At 49.6% G+C, this 17,604-nt stretch overlaps 5 protein-coding genes across 5 annotated transcripts; 2 read left to right on the forward strand and 3 right to left on the reverse strand.

The window, feature by feature from the left end:
* Positions 1-555: 555 nt before the first annotated feature.
* On the forward strand, positions 556-1,956 carry N7506_006203 (uncharacterized protein; the record flags this gene model as incomplete). The annotated part of the gene is made up of 1 exon (XM_056955496.1): positions 556-1,956. One exon carries the CDS (start codon positions 556-558, stop codon positions 1,954-1,956), a length of 1,401 nt encoding a protein of 466 aa, XP_056809830.1.
* Positions 1,957-2,709: 753 nt separating this feature from the next.
* N7506_006204 (putative flavin-binding monooxygenase) lies at positions 2,710-4,811 on the reverse strand (the record flags this gene model as incomplete). The annotated part of the gene is made up of 5 exons (XM_056955497.1): positions 2,710-2,844; positions 2,900-3,353; positions 3,405-3,940; positions 4,022-4,128; positions 4,196-4,811. 5 exons carry the CDS (start codon positions 4,809-4,811, stop codon positions 2,710-2,712), a joined length of 1,848 nt encoding a protein of 615 aa, XP_056809831.1.
* Positions 4,812-5,901: 1,090 nt separating this feature from the next.
* On the forward strand, positions 5,902-6,346 carry N7506_006205 (uncharacterized protein; the record flags this gene model as incomplete). Its single annotated transcript, XM_056955498.1, has 2 exons — positions 5,902-6,078; positions 6,158-6,346. 2 exons carry the CDS (start codon positions 5,902-5,904, stop codon positions 6,344-6,346), a joined length of 366 nt encoding a protein of 121 aa, XP_056809832.1.
* Positions 6,347-6,966: 620 nt separating this feature from the next.
* Positions 6,967-11,001, reverse strand: N7506_006206 (ABC transporter ATP-binding protein; the record flags this gene model as incomplete). Its single annotated transcript, XM_056955499.1, has 1 exon — positions 6,967-11,001. One exon carries the CDS (start codon positions 10,999-11,001, stop codon positions 6,967-6,969), a length of 4,035 nt encoding a protein of 1,344 aa, XP_056809833.1.
* A 1,354-nt stretch (positions 11,002-12,355) lies between these two features.
* On the reverse strand, positions 12,356-16,548 carry N7506_006207 (uncharacterized protein; the record flags this gene model as incomplete). Its single annotated transcript, XM_056955500.1, has 4 exons — positions 12,356-15,594; positions 15,662-15,870; positions 15,922-16,040; positions 16,093-16,548. The coding sequence occupies 4 exons, from the start codon at positions 16,546-16,548 to the stop codon at positions 12,356-12,358; spliced, it is 4,023 nt and encodes a 1,340-aa protein (XP_056809834.1).
* Between the last annotated feature and the right edge of the window lie 1,056 nt (positions 16,549-17,604).

The following is a 17,604-nucleotide window of genomic DNA, read 5'->3' on the forward strand; positions in this document are numbered from 1 at the left end:
TTGTCCACCAGCGGCTTCTTGGAAGGAACCTAGGAAGTAGTCCCATCTAGGATAGGGCTCTGGGGTTATCTCGGTTATATTTTCATGGAAGAAGCCGAACCCGAGAATCAAACTTGAAATACAAACAATGGCATATTTGACAAACACGTGTGTTTGCCGGCGTGTTTGCTTGACAAATCAGACCTTCTTCCAATCTGGTTGAAGTTTAAGGTATTTAGTTCAACCTTTGCCTTGCTGGCTGTTTTTGTAGCAATTCATTGGTTCTACAGTTCTATGTCATCACTTCCTCTACTTTTGAAGCTTTCATAATTTCTTGTGACAGTTCTCAAAACATATTGATCCAGCCTCTGCTTATTCCATCTAGCTTGTACCATGGCCTTTGATCAGGAATCCAATCATCCCGGAATACAGGAATGGATAGCTTGGGTTGGCTTAATGTTCACGCCTGCTTTGAGTGCAGTCGAATTTCTGAGCCGCTGGCGTCAGGCTCTTAGTGAGATCCATGAGATATGTGGTACTAATGTAGCCACTTCGCAATCCCAATTTCTTCAGTTCATGGCCGCTGTGAGGCCGCATCCGGATATGGGGCTATGGAACGACCAAAGTCTAGACATCAATGCACCTGATACTATGGAGCATGTCTACCTCAGTTTCTTGGATTACGCCGGCGATATCTCCTCACATAACAAGATTGCTGTCTTCCTCGCCCGGAGCTCTAGTGGCCAGCGGGAGGAGAAGAACGATTTTCTCCGTTCTAGTCTCAGATACACACAAGAAGCATACGAAGATCACTATGGACCTTTACCCTGTCAAAATTCTGATGTCAGGCTCTATACATTTGTGCACGGATCAAATGATCCATTTCGACCTGGTGGCGAGACACGAACTTATTGCGCAAATTTACGCGCAGAGTTGAATAATCGGAATGCAAGCCTTCTTCTCATAGCTAATGGCTGGGATGGTCTGACAACCAACCAACATAGCTTTTTCGAAATCTTCGAGGGATGGGGCGAGAAAATTGCGTATCGAATTTATGCGGATGATACACCTTGCGGAGACAGGTTGTTCTTCGAGGCCAGCATAGAGCAAACTTGTCAGCTCATCAATGGCGATCGTCTCCTTGAATCCGTCGACTCGGACTCAGAGTATTCACTTGAACACTCAACTGCACGTTATTTTCGAATGATGTGTGGCATATCTGACTGGAAAGCCTTCATGGGGTTCGACCATAATGAAATGCACGCACTGACTGATCGCCGCAACACCCCCAAAGAAATGCGAAGTCAGTTTAAGTACGAGTGCGATGAGTGTAAAATGCTACTCAGAACTTCACGCGACCTCTGTATTCATAAGAATCACAGACACAAAGTGTACATAGATCCAGATGCCAACTTGACCTGCCCAGGTTGCAATGAGTGTTTCAAACGAAAGGACTACCGGGACAGACACTCAAAGAAATGCAGAATGAACTCCGACGCCGATGGGTCTTTACTTGGAGATTCCAGTTCAGCTTCGACTGATTCGAATCTGTCGCAACAAAAGCGCAAGCGAGCCAAAAGGGGAACAAGGCTTCGTGTTCCCCTACCAGAGGACCAGCCACAGGGATCTGACAACGGTTTGCTTACATATCGGCAGCTCCAATCCGAGCACGCTATAAATCTCCCACGTTTAAAGGTTGACCTCGAGGAGCGTTGTAATTCTGAGGTTGATCTCATATACAAAGGGGAGCTTTTCTGTCGATATCCTGGATGTCAAAGTGTGGTACGGTACAGCGAACCAACTAAGTTGAGGGTACATTACGGCAGAGTGCACCAATTCACATACCAACAATCGTCCTATGGAAAGTTGAACCCTGTGGACCAAGAGATGCAGGAAGGCGGTCTTGCATGGCTTGCTAAATGCTGCCAGCTAGGGATGGGGAGCGCAGGGCAAAAACCAAGGTGTCTAAGGAAGTGAAAGCCTTCGCATGGGGTGTATAAACTGCCTCTTCGGGGATTCTAGGATTGAAGACCTTTCATTGGTCTTACACAATTTTTGCTACCTAGTCATTTAAGTGGAATATGGAACGTTCCCAAAGTCGAAGAATACTACCCCGTCGAGCACGCTATTGGGCCAAAGATCTAGACTACTAGTAGTGGCAGTTTTGGTATTCAAATCACTGGGAACAAGGCCAGGAAATATGGCTCAATGATCTGCTAGAAAGAAAGGAGGGAGAAGAAAAAAAAAGATAGACATAGCATGTCCTGGTTTCGATCCAGGGACCTGGTTAAGTTAGTTTGATGATCAATCGGGTAATTCCGATAAGGTAATCGTACCTTCGGGTTATGAGCCCCTGTGAGATTGTTAGTTATATGATCATGTGATGGGTTTTGTTCAGGCGAACTTACGACGCGCTTCCTCTGAGCCAACATGCTGTGGGATGAAATTTTCCTCCACATTTGGCTATATGAACATGTAAGGCCACAAGAGGTTGTCAATGCACACAAGATCCAAACAAAGTACTCCGTAGGAAAACTACTAATGATGGCGGGGGCTTTCCCAAGGTTTTGTTCTCGATGTCCGAAGCATAGTTCTTCATCATCATCTCCAGGGCTTCAAACTAGTTTCAAGACAGGAAAAAAAAAAAAGTGCGAAAATATATCAAGTGTTCACTCTACCATATATAAAATTTCATGCGATCAAACAAGCAGTAATCGGCACTGGAATTCATCACTGTCGGACTCCTGGGGACAGACCAGACTCCACGGCTTTGATCTGAAGCGCCAAGAACCGAGAATAGATGCGACACAATGCGAGATTTCCACCAAAATACCAGAAGCCCGGGTGACCACTGGGGCGCCACATCTGAGAAGTAGTCAGTATCCTATCATCATTGGCAATGAAACAGGCTCGCACTCACAGCCTGAACTTCTCCTTCGTTATCCAAGTCCCAAACATCGGAGCATCGATCAGCGACCTTGTCACCCAAGACCTTTCTCACAGTCGTGCGCATATTATCGTATCCAGTAGCAAGTACCACAATGTCTGCTGGCAGCGAGTCTCCATCGGCTAGTTGCAGCTCGTCTTCTCCAAAGCCATTGATGCCCCCTGGGTTGTGCTTGATCTTGACCTTGCCATCGATTATAAGCTGACTGCACCCGACGTCAATATAGTATCCACCGCCGCGTGTGAAGTATGCGCGTGCAATACCAGCCCCATCTTGCCCGAAGTCGAGTTCAAAGCCGGCTTTTCGGAGTCCCTCGAGGGTATCCTTGTCGGCTTCGGCGATACGTTTTGTCATGTGTACGCTCAATGCAAGTTGGACTGGCCAGGGGAGACTTTCGGCGACAATGTCACATTCTTCTGTTGGGGGACTGTGTTTTCGGTTAGAATAGTGACTGAATAAATCAAGAATGGGAACACACCCTCCGTCTTCATGGAGACCCTTATGCATCATGAAGACACCTTTATCGGCTGTCAAGACATAAGTACCGCTGCGCTGCAGCATTGTGACGTCTGCACCGTTTTCGTAGAAATTCTGAGCGATGTCGTGGCCACTGTTACCAGTACCAACGACAATGACCTTCTTGCCACGGACATCACTTTCTGAAGCATCACGATGCTGACTCCCATGGTATACCTCGCCCTTGAAGGACTCTTGCCCCACGAAGGAGGGTACCTTTGCTTCACCCGAGTGCCCTGTACACCATATAACATGGCGAGGGTGTAGAGTACGCTGCGAGCCGTCACCACGAGTAAGAACAACGGTCCACTGCCTGGCCGTCTCATCGTAATCCGCCGAAACAATTGATGTCTGCATCCATATATTCAGCTCCATGATACTTGCGTAGGCTTCGAACCAGTCCCCTAGCTTGTCCTTCGGTGTAAACTGCGGCCAGTTTTGTGGGAAAGGCAAATAGGCCATGTGCGTGAATTCTGCTGGGTCGTGGGTGACAAGTGTCTGTGTTGCGTGTCGTGTAAGTAGGATTTCATAGTCACAACAACATGATAGGATACCGTCATGGACAGCTTGTTCACGTACCCGATACCGGTGGCGCCAGTTATCACCAACACGCTCATTTTTGTCAATAATCAGACAAGAGAGACCCACGCTCTGCAGCCGCGCACCCATATTCAATCCAGCTTGGCCTTGAAGCCGGTAAGTAAGCATACCACGAGAAATGATATCGAAACATGGCTGAATTGATTTACTTACCAGCACCCACGACCAAGGTTGTTGGGTCCTCGTCCAAAAAGTCTTTCTGGCGGGTTCTCCGTTCAATCCAAGTACCTCCCGCAATACAACCAGGCATTGATTCTGTTGTCCCGTCTGCACGTAGCTTACCCAAAGGTTCTTGGGCAGAATGTAGTTCTTGCAACGAAGTATAGACAGCATAGGCCTTCCACGACCCGTCATCCGCTCGTGTTAAGCGCAACATTCCTGTACCCGTACCAACAGCACTGTCAAAGAAGAACATGGAAGAAATCCATGCTAGACCATCAACAACCTGCTCCAATCGTGGTTGAAACTTGCCTGTATCCTGAAGACGAAGCTTGGAAAGCTTCGCAATTGGTTGTCGCTTGAACAAGAAGTCCTGAATCTCATTGGCTGTCTGCACAGTCCGCATATCCCAGTCCAAAGCCAACATGTCCCTCCACCAAGAATCATTGTGGAATAGATCGGTGATCTTCAACTGCTCTGGGTGAGCTAGTTGATCTTCGAGACTCGTGAGCCATTCTTCAGCAATAGTTCGTAGGTCAGACGGTTCATCCGTTGAGGTATTTGGAAGCTTGATGACGTGTTGATTTCCGCCTGTCAATGTAGTCGCCATGGCGAGTGAATGATTGGACAATTTCGTGACTCAAGTATTGAGAACCGTAAAGCGACGACACGAGATACTGTCGTAATGAGAAAAGAAAACCTGTGGTTCCTCTCAATCAACACAGAACCAAATGGTCTCTTATAGCTCTGAGACTCCTCAATTTCTCCATTTTACCCGAAGAGCACCAAAGAAGTAATCGAGCCGACTCGGCGTGTCTCCGACGAGGGGCAATTTTAAGCGTGTCAGACAAAACATCAGCAACCCCGGACTCCTCCCCGAAGATGTGGGGATCGGGAAAATGCCCCCGAATCCAATGGGGCAGGTCAACCGAGCAGATATGTTGTAGAACCAGGGTGTAGATCCATCGATCATAACTGGTCATTGCTTTAGATAGTGTATATAAGGCCCTTGACTACATAGACAGCACGCTGAACTACTGCAAATCTTCGGATTTTCTGAATGCCGCACAGCCCAGCGCCACTGTGGCGTAAATATGTTAATCAATCTGGCGCTGAAAGATCCAACCTTGGAATCTGATAACAGTTAACTCTAGCTGAGTACGCCGAGGCTCTACCTATGGACAATCTACCATTGTCACCCAGGGAAAGCATTTAGCACAGTGACGATTCTGTCTATATGATCGGTTTCATCAGCATAGGCACAAGGATGTATACAGACAGTGTATTCCCGTGAAAGCTATGTTCATTCGTCCGTGAATAAGCCAGTGATAGCTTATCTTATAATCAGGTCAGATTTCGGATAATTTATGTGATTGTTTGTTTGCTCATACTTCACCCATGGACGGGGCCTTCATATTAGGGCAACTAGTAAGGCATTGGGGAAGTGAAGTGAAGTGAAGTGACCAGGTTGAGCTGAGGACCAGGTTGAGCTGAGGAACTAAGACTAATCTACGACTAAGCAGCATCACCTGGTGCCTGCCAAATTTGGAACTGAGGGCAAGCAAACACGCATATAAATTGCTTGTTCTCTTCCCATCTCTTCTTTCCTTTCTCTACAACCATCCACCACACTTGCAAGGTTGCTTGAGTTTCAATAAAACCACAAAACAAACACTACTTTCATTGAATCTACTTTCGACATGCCTCCCAAAGCTGAGACCAGCACTGAAACCCCGTTGAAGGGCCGGGGCGGGATCGTCAAGCGCACCCCCTCGAAGGCAGCCCCGACCAAGGTCGGCACACGATCTTCGGATGCGGTTGCTAGCCGGGACCTGTTGTTCCTGTGGCGTGTCGTGAAGCTGTCAGGTGGTGTCACGGTAAGTTTATCTTGTCTTGGTGCATGAGCATGAGTATATGATTTCCCAGCAATATTTACTAAACATATTGAGCCCATAGCCTGACAAGAATGTACTTGCCAGCGAGCTCGGATGCTCCACGGCCGCTGCAATGAAGAGGTGGACCCGATTCAAAGCCAAAATGGAGAAGATCGAGGCCGCCGCGCAGGCCGACGACGACGACGAGGACGACGACGCCACCATGCAAGACCCAAATGACGGCGACGATGAGAAGGAGGATACCGAGTAAAGCCGTATGATCCACATGATACGCTTACTGTCTCGCTGAGATGAAGAAATTGCGAGCCAATTGTCCTGTTGATATTCATATTGAGAGCTCAGACCGATTCACAAATGCCCTTGTTCACCCGCTTCGGCTATGATCATCCTCCACTGGCAGTGATCAGTTAAACCCAGCTCAAACAAATGAGAAAAGTTACTCTTGCATCTTTCTTCCAATAACTAGTATCGTTGGCTAAGAGATGAAACCATAGCACTTCAAATTATGTTGCGGGATGAGTGCCTTCCACACTGACAGTTATCAATTCTAGGATTCTCAAGCCCTACACCACACTTACGCCAAACACGAACCCGAACCTCATCACGATCATCATCACCATAATGATCATCACCATCATCGTCATGACAATAGCTCACCTGGGCATGAATGACCAACTTCACGATCACGACCACGAATACGAGTGAATCATCACAACAATATGGCCAAACAACATACTTTTACGGTGCTGGGTATTTACAGTTCCTCGCCAGAAATAAAGAGAGAATGCATGAGACTATGGCAAGAATATCCAGAGTTCAGAGACGGGAAGTATAATATGACTCAATTCTCAATTCACAGCAGCAATATCATCAAGTCTCTAACGACTGATGAATAACACTGGCTCTATAGGTCTCACTTGCTTGAACTAGCTCGTCATGCGTCCCCTGTTCCACGCACTTCCCGTCGTCGATGAGATAAATACAATCAGCCTTGTGGATAGTGTTGAGCCGATGCGCAATCGCAACAATCGTCGTCCTCCCAGAAAGAGTTGCAAGCGCATCCTGGATCTTCTTCTCCGACTCTACGTCCAATGCACTCGTCGACTCATCCAGCAACAATAACCTGGGTCTTCTGACAAGGGCTCGTGCAATGGAGAGACGTTGTCTCTGCCCGCCGGAGAACTGCTTGCCGTCTTGGCTGCATTGCGTCTGGTATCCGTCTGGCAGAGCGAGGATAACTTCATGCACATTTGCCATGGTGCAGGCTTCTTCAATTTCTTGCTGGGATGGCTCGTGTCCTGGTCGTGCACCCAGAGCGATGTTGAAAGCGACTGTTCCTTCGAACATGACGTTTTCTTGAGGCACAAGAGCGATTTCATCACGGAAGTGAGTCCCCTGCTGACGGGTGATATTGACATTGTCTATTAGGACACTTCCAGATTCGGGACGATAGAAACGCTCCAGCATTGCAAAAGTTGTCGATTTGCCTGATCCACTTGGTCCAACCAAGGCACAGAAATGACCCGGCTGGATTTTCAGGTTCAAGCCTCGGAGAACAGGGTGACCGGGCCGCGATGGATATTCGAAGTGTATGTTTTGGAGCTCAGCACCGATTCCACTCATTGGAGGTGGCTCGTCTGCCGAATTCGAGTGCTGTTGTTCCGGGTATGCGGCTTCTGGGTCCGGGATCTTCTCTTCCAGAAGATGCATGTCATAACTGTGGCTCTTGATATCAAGATTGAGCTCTTCGTCGCTGGAACGGGTCGTGAGCAGCTCCGCAATGTTAGAGGCTGCCAGGCCCGCTTTCGATATATCAGGTGCAAGAGCGAACATCTGACCACAGGACTGCGTGCTGAACAACAGCGCCGGTAGCACGATGAAGAATTGTGTCTGTGAGTACAGCCCAGCCACGATCTGTCGAGTACCCCACCAATATGCCAGGGCATAAACAAGGTTACTGATGCTGAAAGCCATAGCTAGGAAGACGTTTCCGAATGCGATGGACTTCAGAGTCTCACGATACGGCGCTTTCAGTGCTCGCTCATATACAGAGTACGACTGCCTTTCGAGGGAAAATGCCGACACTGCACGAATGTTGTTGACTGCTTCCACGGTGATAGCTGTTGCTTTTGCAAATGCCTTCTGATGTCTTTCTGCGAATTGCGCCTGAGTGCGTAACTTCATCATACCCGCAATCAAAAGGATTGGAATCGTGGGCAGCAACACGATTGTGATTTTCCACGCAATGGCGAAAGAAATCACCAAGCCTGCAATTAGGTTCACAGCAGTGGCTAACAGCAAGCCGATGGTCGTGCCCGTGATACTACTGAGTGCAGTGGCATCACGGGTGATATATGTGACGAGAGTGCTTGGCGAGCGATCATCATCACCGTGCCACTTGACAGTCTGGCTCAACAATGATCGCAAGGACAACACGCGAATTCGGTATAGAATCTTGTCTGCGGCCCAGCCATAAGCGCAACCACTGACAACGTTGGCTAGCAGCTCAACCAAAGCCATGATGAAGAACAGCAGTCCGTATAGATTTCCACTGTGTCGAATTCCATCTGCTCCATCACAAGGGATCAGCGCGCCAACCGTGTGTCCGAAAATGACAGCTTCCGCCGAATAACTCCCCCCAATCACAACAGACATGGCGAAACCTATCAGAATGAAGTGCACATTCGGACGCAATAACGAGAGGGTGAATTTGGTGATATACCAGCCGGAATGCTTGCTTTTCCGCTTGTCCTTCAATTCCTTCTTTTCACGTTTCTTCTTTTCTTTTTCTGTTTCCTTCTTGGCTTCATATGCTGGTAGAGTTTCATCGACGATATCAGTCCCAATGACATCCAGCAAAGCCTCCTTGTTATCGACAGGCAGCTCCGAGACAATAGCCGCTTCGTGACTTTGCCGGATAGGATCTTGTTTCAAGCCTGTTTTCAACTTCCCTAGGTTCTGCAAACGCACCATTTCAGCGTAAGAACCGCCCAAGGCAACCAGTGCCGCATGGGAGCCTTCTTCAGCGACGCGACCCTGCTTGATAAGGACAATCTTGTGCGCATCTTTCGCAGTTGCAAGACGGTGAGCAATCGAAACGGTAGTGACACGCTCAGAGACCTTGGCTAAGGCCTCCTGGATTAGCTTCTCGCTAGTTGAATCGAGTGCTGCGGTTGCTTCATCGAGAATCAGCAATGATGGCTCTCGAACCAAGGCTCGCGCCAGTGCAATGCGTTGCTTCTGTCCTCCACTAAGCATATTCCCAGAAGAGCCTGCAGTTGTTGCAAACCCATGTGGTAGAGCATCGATAAAGCTCAAAGCGTTAGCACTGTCAGCGGCCTGTCTGACTAGGCTCACTATCTCAGCGACTTTGGGATCGTGGCCCTCAAGAGCTTTCTTTTCCGAGAGACCGGTACGCAGCTGGGCAACCAGATCCGGTAGTGTTGAATCAAAAATGAATGGCGCAAGTGGTTGATGGTGCTCGACAACAGAGGTAAGCATTCCATATGCGATGTTCTCCAGAATTGAACGGTCAAGAAGCGATGGCTCTTGTTGCACAAAGCCAATGTTTCCACGGAGATATCTGACATTCAAATCGCGGAAGCTTTGATTGCCAATCTGGATTTCGCCAGATATTGGGTCGTAAAAGCGTTCCAACAAAGCCACAATAGTTGATTTGCCTCCTCCAGAGGGTCCGACGATCGCCGTATGTTTCCGGGCGGGGATAGCAAAGTCTATGCCCTTCAAAACTGGTACATCGGGGCGAGATGGATACGTGAAATGTACGTCTCGGAAAGTAATATCCTCCGATTCAAACGGCGCTGACATGCCACCAGAATCCGAAGTGCCATCAATTTGGGACTGGCGATGGATGACTTCAAGAAGCCTATCAGCCGCACCAGCGGCAGATGCAAAGACATGAACAAATGGTGCAACCTGACTCAAAATGAACGATGCATCAATCAGCACGAAGATAACTGTGTACACAGCTCCAACTGATACACCCGTGCCGCCGGCTTCAACCGAATCGGCGATCAATTGAGCGCCTTCCCAGAAGGCCAATGCATTTGCACTGTATGCAACAAAATAGAGGAATCCCAATTGCCCGGCGTGTGTGGCTGCTTTCTTGAGAGCATCCATGCGAGACGCAGAGATGTGGTTTGCGAACAGTCTCTCCAACCGATCGTGGGCGTTGAAAGCATGCACCAGCATCAAATGTGACAAACTCGACGAAGCAATCGACGTAGCCGCATCCGAATGCCCAGAAATACGTCCCGCATATTTTCTGATATAATAACCTCCAACAAATGTCATGAGAAAATAACATGGCACCACAGATACCAGCATGCCTGCAATCTGGGGAACCTTGATGAACGCAACCACATATGAAGTCACGAAATACGAGACAGTGGAAATGACCAATCCCACTTTCTCCGAGGTACCAGACTGCACGACCTCGATATCGCCCACCAATCTGGAAACGACATCGCCAGCTGGCAAACTTTCGATATAACCCGTTTCTTGTCTGATGACGCTCTCAAAATAGCGGCGTCGATAGCGGCGTGCTATCCGTTCGCTGATCAAGCTCCAGCAGCTGCAGTGGATGTATATGAAGCAGAAATTGGCAATCGTGATGTATATCACGTATAGCACTTTTGTGCGGACTCCGTCCGTGACGCCGGCGTTTGTTGTTTCGGATGGGGAGCAGGTCGCCGTATTGAGATCGTTTATCAGTTCACCGAAGACGATTCCGAGGAGTGGGAAGGGAATGCCGGCGGCGATGGAGAAAAAGACGCCCGTTACGATGAGGAAGACGTCGGTCTTGGTATAGTCTAACGAGAAGAGGAGGCGAGTGTAGGAAAAGAATTTGCCGAGGCTTTTCTTCGTGGGTATGCATTTCTTCATATATCGTGCCTTTGTTTGATCAGCGCCATATCAGGGCCTTGGAGATTTGGGGAATTACCACTGAGGACTTCTTGCTCTCTGGTTCTGCCATTCTGATCCTGAATCAACAGGAACTTCGCAGCATCAATGCAAGCAGACAGTCCAAAGGGGCCTAAAAGAATGGCTCAAGCCAGAAAGAGGCGTCCAGTCAGGCTGGAATTAGATACCGATTGAAAGACACAGATCCATGAACTATGTGATTCTCGACTTGACCAGAAGCGATAATCGACATTGAAGCACGAGAATCATCAGTTCAAGTCCAAAACCCCCGAGAAGAACCCTATTCCTTCCAAATCTAACCTTGGAACCTCGTGGTGGATCGTACAGCAAAGTCTATGTACACGGGAAAGCTAAGGCCTCGATGATCGATTCCTGAACGAGTGGGACCCATCGAACTCGTGTTGTACCCTGCAGTGCCGATCCCCGAAAAGCGCAACCCCGGAGCGAAGTGTCGCAAGTCATTAGCGAAACGGTTATTTTCTTCCAATCAGGGTTCGGTGGGTTCAGTCGTGCCCAGTGGAGCCTTTTCTCTGCATCTGATAACCGTCCACTTCCGGGTACGGCGCCACAGCTGGTGGAAAGAACTCAGTGGGGGTAACATCCTTCTGAGCCTATATGACTTGTGATATCTCAGTGTGGTATTGTCAAGACTTATCAGATGGTATCTAATCAGATTGATACACAGATTGATAAAAAAAAATCTGCGATGCCCAAAAGTCAAAGAGACCAAGGTTTGAGAATGTCCGGTGTTGCAATGCGGTTCTCCAATGGAAAAGAGCCAATGTGAACTCTAGCGAAAGGGTCCAAGTCCCGCAAACTTTGCCATGTCGATCATTATCTGCCACAATTGTACAATGTTGGCGTTCGCCCAGATGTAGATGTCGATATGCAGGGATATGCAGGGAAACGCGCGATACTGCACATATGACGAGCAAGAGCGAGTGAGAGAAATGTCTTACAATTCTTTATGAAGTTATTGGCTCCTACTGACAGCGCTAGCCGGCGTTGCAATTTCAGCGCAACGTGCTGTTCAAAGTGGAGATTTTGTGGGGCCAACTATTCTACGGGTCACTGACGTATTCCTAGCACAAGGGCTTTCTCTAACTGGTATATCTTGTAGCACAGTAGACCTCGGGAGTATTGACTACTATGATATCTCTATCATTGTATTGACACTCCAAGGTTGGTCAAGATTAATAATGTATGAATTTGGAGAATTTACGTATAGAACAAAAACCTATGTACACCGAAAACCCACGGCCTCACACGCCACGCTACCGACAGGTATTAAACAAATGAATACAGAATAATAGAATCACTGAGTGCGACGGGCCATGAAGTAAGTGAGTAGGTTGAGGGATCCCTCACGAGGTGGCTGAGTGACCTTCTGCACGCGCTCCGACCCAAAGGTAATGTTCAAGAAAGTGCAAAGCTCTGTCGCGTTCTTGCGAACACCCGGGCGCGGGTGGCTGAGTTTCTGCATGACCACGGCGCCAATGCTCGCCAGAAGCTCATCGGAGATCTCAGTACCAGGTCGGGTAAGCGACTGCTGAATAGTGCTCAGACCCATGATGGTGGACCGATACGTCTCATCAGTCTCTCCCTCATCTCCAAGGTCCAATGCTTGAAGGACACCCGCGATCGCAGTCTGGGCGGTGGTCAAGAAGACGAGTTTGTCGACTGCCTCTTCGAGGCCGACGACGAAGTGCGAAGAAGACTCGTAGTGCTGACGGGCTCGGATAATAGCCGCCATGGCGCGAGTGTCATAGGGGGAGAAATGCTCGCGAGTGCGCAGAAGCATGGAGCGAATGGTGGCTAGGACTTGAGTTTTCACATCGTGATCCTTGCGGTTTTGGGGAGCCGCTTCTAGCTCGGTGAGCAGAGCCTCCAGCATGGCGCTGTAATCTTCGTTTTGAGCTACAATCTCCTCGCCGTGGTATTGGAACAGTCCCTGCAGCTTGCGGTAGCCGGACGGCTCCATGGTCTTGGATTGGATTCGGGCGAGGCCCTTGTGGATCATTTCCTTCGCGTTGACAGGGTCCTTGGAACGCGGGCTAGGACTGCGATGACGGTCGACCCATTTCCGAGTGCGTCGAGATGAGTCCTCGGACATCGTTGACTGGGACAACGCCGACTGAGATAACGCCGACTGGGACAATGTTGACTGAGAGAATGATTCAGACAGCTGTTGTCTGGCTTCAGGAGAGCGTCGGACGCTTTCATTAGCCGTGACCTCCTCGAGGGCAGTTGGCTTGGCCGCAGACCTTGGGATTGAGGGTGTATCGACAGTCTTGCTCAGGCGTGGAGTGGCGTTCTCGTTGTTGCCGTGGTCGTCCGCAAAGTCCATGCTTGGCTCATGGGGAACTGTAATATCCATATCTGGGAGCACGTTGGAAGCCGCCGGCGGAGCACGGCCACGAGTGGGGGACGGGCTAGGCTGAAGCGGCGTTCGACGTGTGGGAGATGGGGTCCGCAATCCATGGTTCATGATTGCTTCCTGGTTAGGGGGCAGATCCGGAATAGGCTTCCTGGCAGATGCAAAAGCGGGAGTTGTAGGTTCTCTGGAGACGGGCTCTGCCTCCGCTTCAGCGTAATTGATTTGACCAAAGCGACCAGGAGACTTGAAAGGAGATTTGGATGGCGACTTTGCAGGAGTCTTTGATGGGGTCTTTGAAGGGGTCTTGGGGCTGACCATTCCAACTGATGCTGCAAAACTATGGTCTTCATGATCTTCATGATCTTCGTGTTCGGCTGTAGTGGGTGTAGCAGGATCTTCATAGATGACCATCGGCTCTGGTTGGTTTCTGGAAGCGGATTCCGAGGCAGGAACAGGGATCATACCTGAGCGTTCGGGCGAGTGATGTACTTCAATGACTGCTTCAGGAACAACTTGTTGTGGTGACTCAGCAGCTGCTGGTGCCTCGATCGACTCCTGTATCGGGTCCTCCAACACCATTGGTTCCGGCTCGGACTCTTCGAGAGGGACCGAGCCAGCATGAGGGCCATCTGGCGCAGAGTGCAAGAGAGGCTGTGATGCAACAAGAGGGGGACTTTCTAACATGACAGGTGCCGGAGAATGACGAATTGCGGTTGGGCTCAGACCACTGCCATGACGAGGAGTTCTCACAGATGAGTAGTTTGTTTGACTTTCAGCGGAATCACTACGAAGACGGTTTGCTGCGCCAAGGTCGTGGTGAGATTTTGACTTTGACAAGTCAAGCTTTTTGGGTCGCCCTTTCGTTGTTGCTGCCTGCGTAGACTCATTGGGACGGTTACGGGGAGCTGGAGGAGGTTTCGATGTTGGTGTTGATGTTTTCGACCTGACAGCCCTGGGCGAAGTAGTAGCTTCGCGCGTGGTCTGGGTCCGTGACTCCGGGCGGCGCGCGTAAGGATCTGCTGTTGCAGGGCGACTCAATTCTGCCCGTCTAGGTTTCATGCCAGGTCTCATAGGCGCTGAAGATAGCGAGGAGAGGGGCGCGCCGGTAGGCACAGTTCGAGTAGCCTTTGGCGCTGGAGCAGGGGTTTTGGCCTCAGAGAAAGCTGGCTGAGCTGATTCTGGGCGAGAGGGCATTTGTGCCTTTTTTCGTGCAGCAATTGCTTCCTGTAGAGCAGAACGGCTCTTTGCGGGACTCTTAGCTGGCAACGCAGATGAAGATTTCAGGACGGCATTCGGGTTTGATGAGTCTTTCTCCAGTAGGTTTCGCGACTTGGCGTCAAGCGTGTCTGCTATCGCATTGGCCCTATCGGGCCACACGCCGAAGAATGTCCAGAAGGTGCCCCGCGATGCCTCACGGACACCCGGATTGGCATCACCCAGTCCCTTGACAATGGACTTCTCAACCAGATCAAGGCCACCGCCATGTTCAACGGTACTCTTATGATGAGCTTGCCGGAGGATCAGGGTTTTGAGCCAGCCTGTGGCAAATAGGCGAACACCGACGTTTTTGTCTTGGGCCGCAAAGGCCACGTGCTGCAAAAGGCGAATGCTAAAAGAGACATTGCCGATAACCGCATCAACGGTGGCATTTCCATTCTGGGCAGCAATCTTCTTCAGGCCCGAACAAAGTTTCATCAAATTCTGCATGATAATCTCCACCATCGAGTCAATTTTAGGACCACATGTTCGGGCAATATCTTGAATCAACAAACTTCCATTTGTCGACATGGTGGTCCGGAGTGAATTTACAACCTTGAAGATGCCGTCAAGAAGCGTTTTCGTTGCGGCCAAGAAAGCTTGTGAGAAGTCATGCGGAGCATTGCCTCGGGTCACCCTCCGCCATAAGATGGCGTTCTTTTCACGTTTTGACCAGTTGTCCTCTGACTCTTTGCCATCGAACCACGGCAGCATATCGCGCACAAGGTCATCCATGTCACGAGACGAGGCAAGATCATACGGTTCCAAGCCATCATCGTCTTCTGGTGGGGGTTGCGGGGTATGTTTCTCGGCTGCTGGTGTCTGGGGTCGGTGAATGATGGGTGCTTCTGCTGGGGTGGAGGTAATTGGCCGCTCGCGGTGAGCTCTTGAAGCTGGGCGACTCTTAACAGGTTCAAAATCTGTGTATCAGGTCAGAAAAAAAGGGTCCAACGCAGTGAAATATCGACTATCTGTCAAGGCACGAACCGTCTTCATGGTGTTCCATGGCATGTGAGCGTGATGACATTACTGAGATTGGGCGCTCAGCGCGAGAAATTGGGCGCGTAGAAGGTGCAGTCTCGGGCTCAACAGAGCCAATGCCAATTCCTGAAAGAATAGCATTTGCGATAGATTTTCTCACTCCACGAGCCGCCATTTGTTTCTGCAGGTCAGACTTGGCTCTTGCCGGCCCGGTGCTACATTTGGTCAGACACATTTCAGGGGACTGAGGAGACATCATCACCTACCGGAACAGGTCGATCACAACCAACTTAGCTGTATCTCGAACGGCGCTATCAGCGTCCTCTAGACATGCGACCAGAGAAGGGACATATTGGCGGAACAGTAGTCCATGGTTTTTTGTCATCTGCACGCCTGGCTTTAGTGACTGGGACAGCGCTCGTCGGAGAGCAACTTACATTTGCCAACCAGAGCATGCTCATTTCCTTGGATCTATGATTCTTCCCTACCAGCGCAACTTCGAGAACGTAGTACTCCACTTCATTTCCAGCAAAAGGCCAAAGTTCGGTGAATATAGAAGCAGCCTGGGCTCTGATGCGTTCTTTCTGGTCGTTCAGACGCTCTAGAAGCGTGGGATATAGGTTCTGTGCTTGGTTGACGATCCATTGTTGTTGGTCTTGAATAATCAGGCGTTTGAGGAAATGACCGAGTGTAGAGAAGCCTGCACCGAGTACGGAGTAGTGTTGAGAGCCGATGGCGAGGCGTAGTGTTTCGAAAATCGAGCGAATCGCTCCTTCTGGGACATTCTTTTGCTTGATATCAGACTTGACGCTAGACAGGTAGGCGACCTTGGCATCGACAGACAGGTTGGGGTTCTTGAACGCCGCCAAAAGCTCAGCTGATTTGGCTTCCATTGCCAACACCGAGAGATGGGTTTAAGCTCGGATCTGACACGAGAGTGAGTGCGTCGAAGGGTCACCTATTGTCGAGTGTGAACCCGGAAGACGGGAGAGTGGAGGATCGCGGGAGAGGAGGACCTGGAATGTTCTGGTGCGTCACTGTGACATCTAATCAGCAAGAGCACGGCATTAAATCACAGCAAACTTTGGCAAACACGGCCAATGCGACGATGGAGATATAGGCGACGTGGGTACGTGCAGATGGTGTGCGGGGGGTGTAGTCAAAGTTTCAAGCGCGAGGACAAGGGAAGGCATCGAATCGCAAGACAGAATCGAAGAAACAAGAATGGCACATACCAAGTCCGATGGGGTTGCGATCGGAGAAAAGCGCGAGCTGGGGTGGGGGTTGAAAAGCCGAAAACAAGGGGCGATAAGCGCGTGACGATAAGCGCGAGGGACGAGATTAAAGGGGTAGAAAAGGACGGGGATACTCCTATTTCCTACTATTTTGTTTTTGGAAGCCATCGACTCCTTTCGAGTCATTTGTTTTGACCAGTCACACTCTCTAACTCAGTTCGCATTGTGGTTGTGCCCAAAGAAAACCAGCCCAACCGGCCTGTTGTTTTGTTTATCACCTTTGTTATGGTCGCAACGGGCAACCGGCGTCATCGATATCACGAAATTCCATCAGGTTTACCTACAGAGTTACATACGGCGAATCATTGAGTGACCCGTAAATACCGAGAGAACCACTCCTTTGAACGGACCATGCAGTTCAACATGAGGCTCAACATGCAATCCTATACTCGACCCCACGAGATCGCCGCGGTGGGCCTAATTTAGCCTTCGTGACTCCATACATTTCACTTGAATAAGATGCGAGTCTGTATGCAAGGAGAGCAAAGTCCCATCCTCCACCGAGGTCACGAATCCGGGAACGCATGATGTAGTTTAGGGGAAATAGGAGGCTGCTAATATCAACAGATAATTATCACCATCGATTGATTCATTCTTGCTTGAAGATTCACCTCATGAATCAACAAACATGCCCAAAAAAAGACCATGGAATGC

Source organism: Penicillium brevicompactum (genome assembly GCF_028827555.1).
Source record: "Penicillium brevicompactum strain IBT 35665 chromosome Unknown utg000005l_segment0_segment0, whole genome shotgun sequence".
NCBI classification, from domain to species: domain Eukaryota; kingdom Fungi; phylum Ascomycota; class Eurotiomycetes; order Eurotiales; family Aspergillaceae; genus Penicillium; species Penicillium brevicompactum.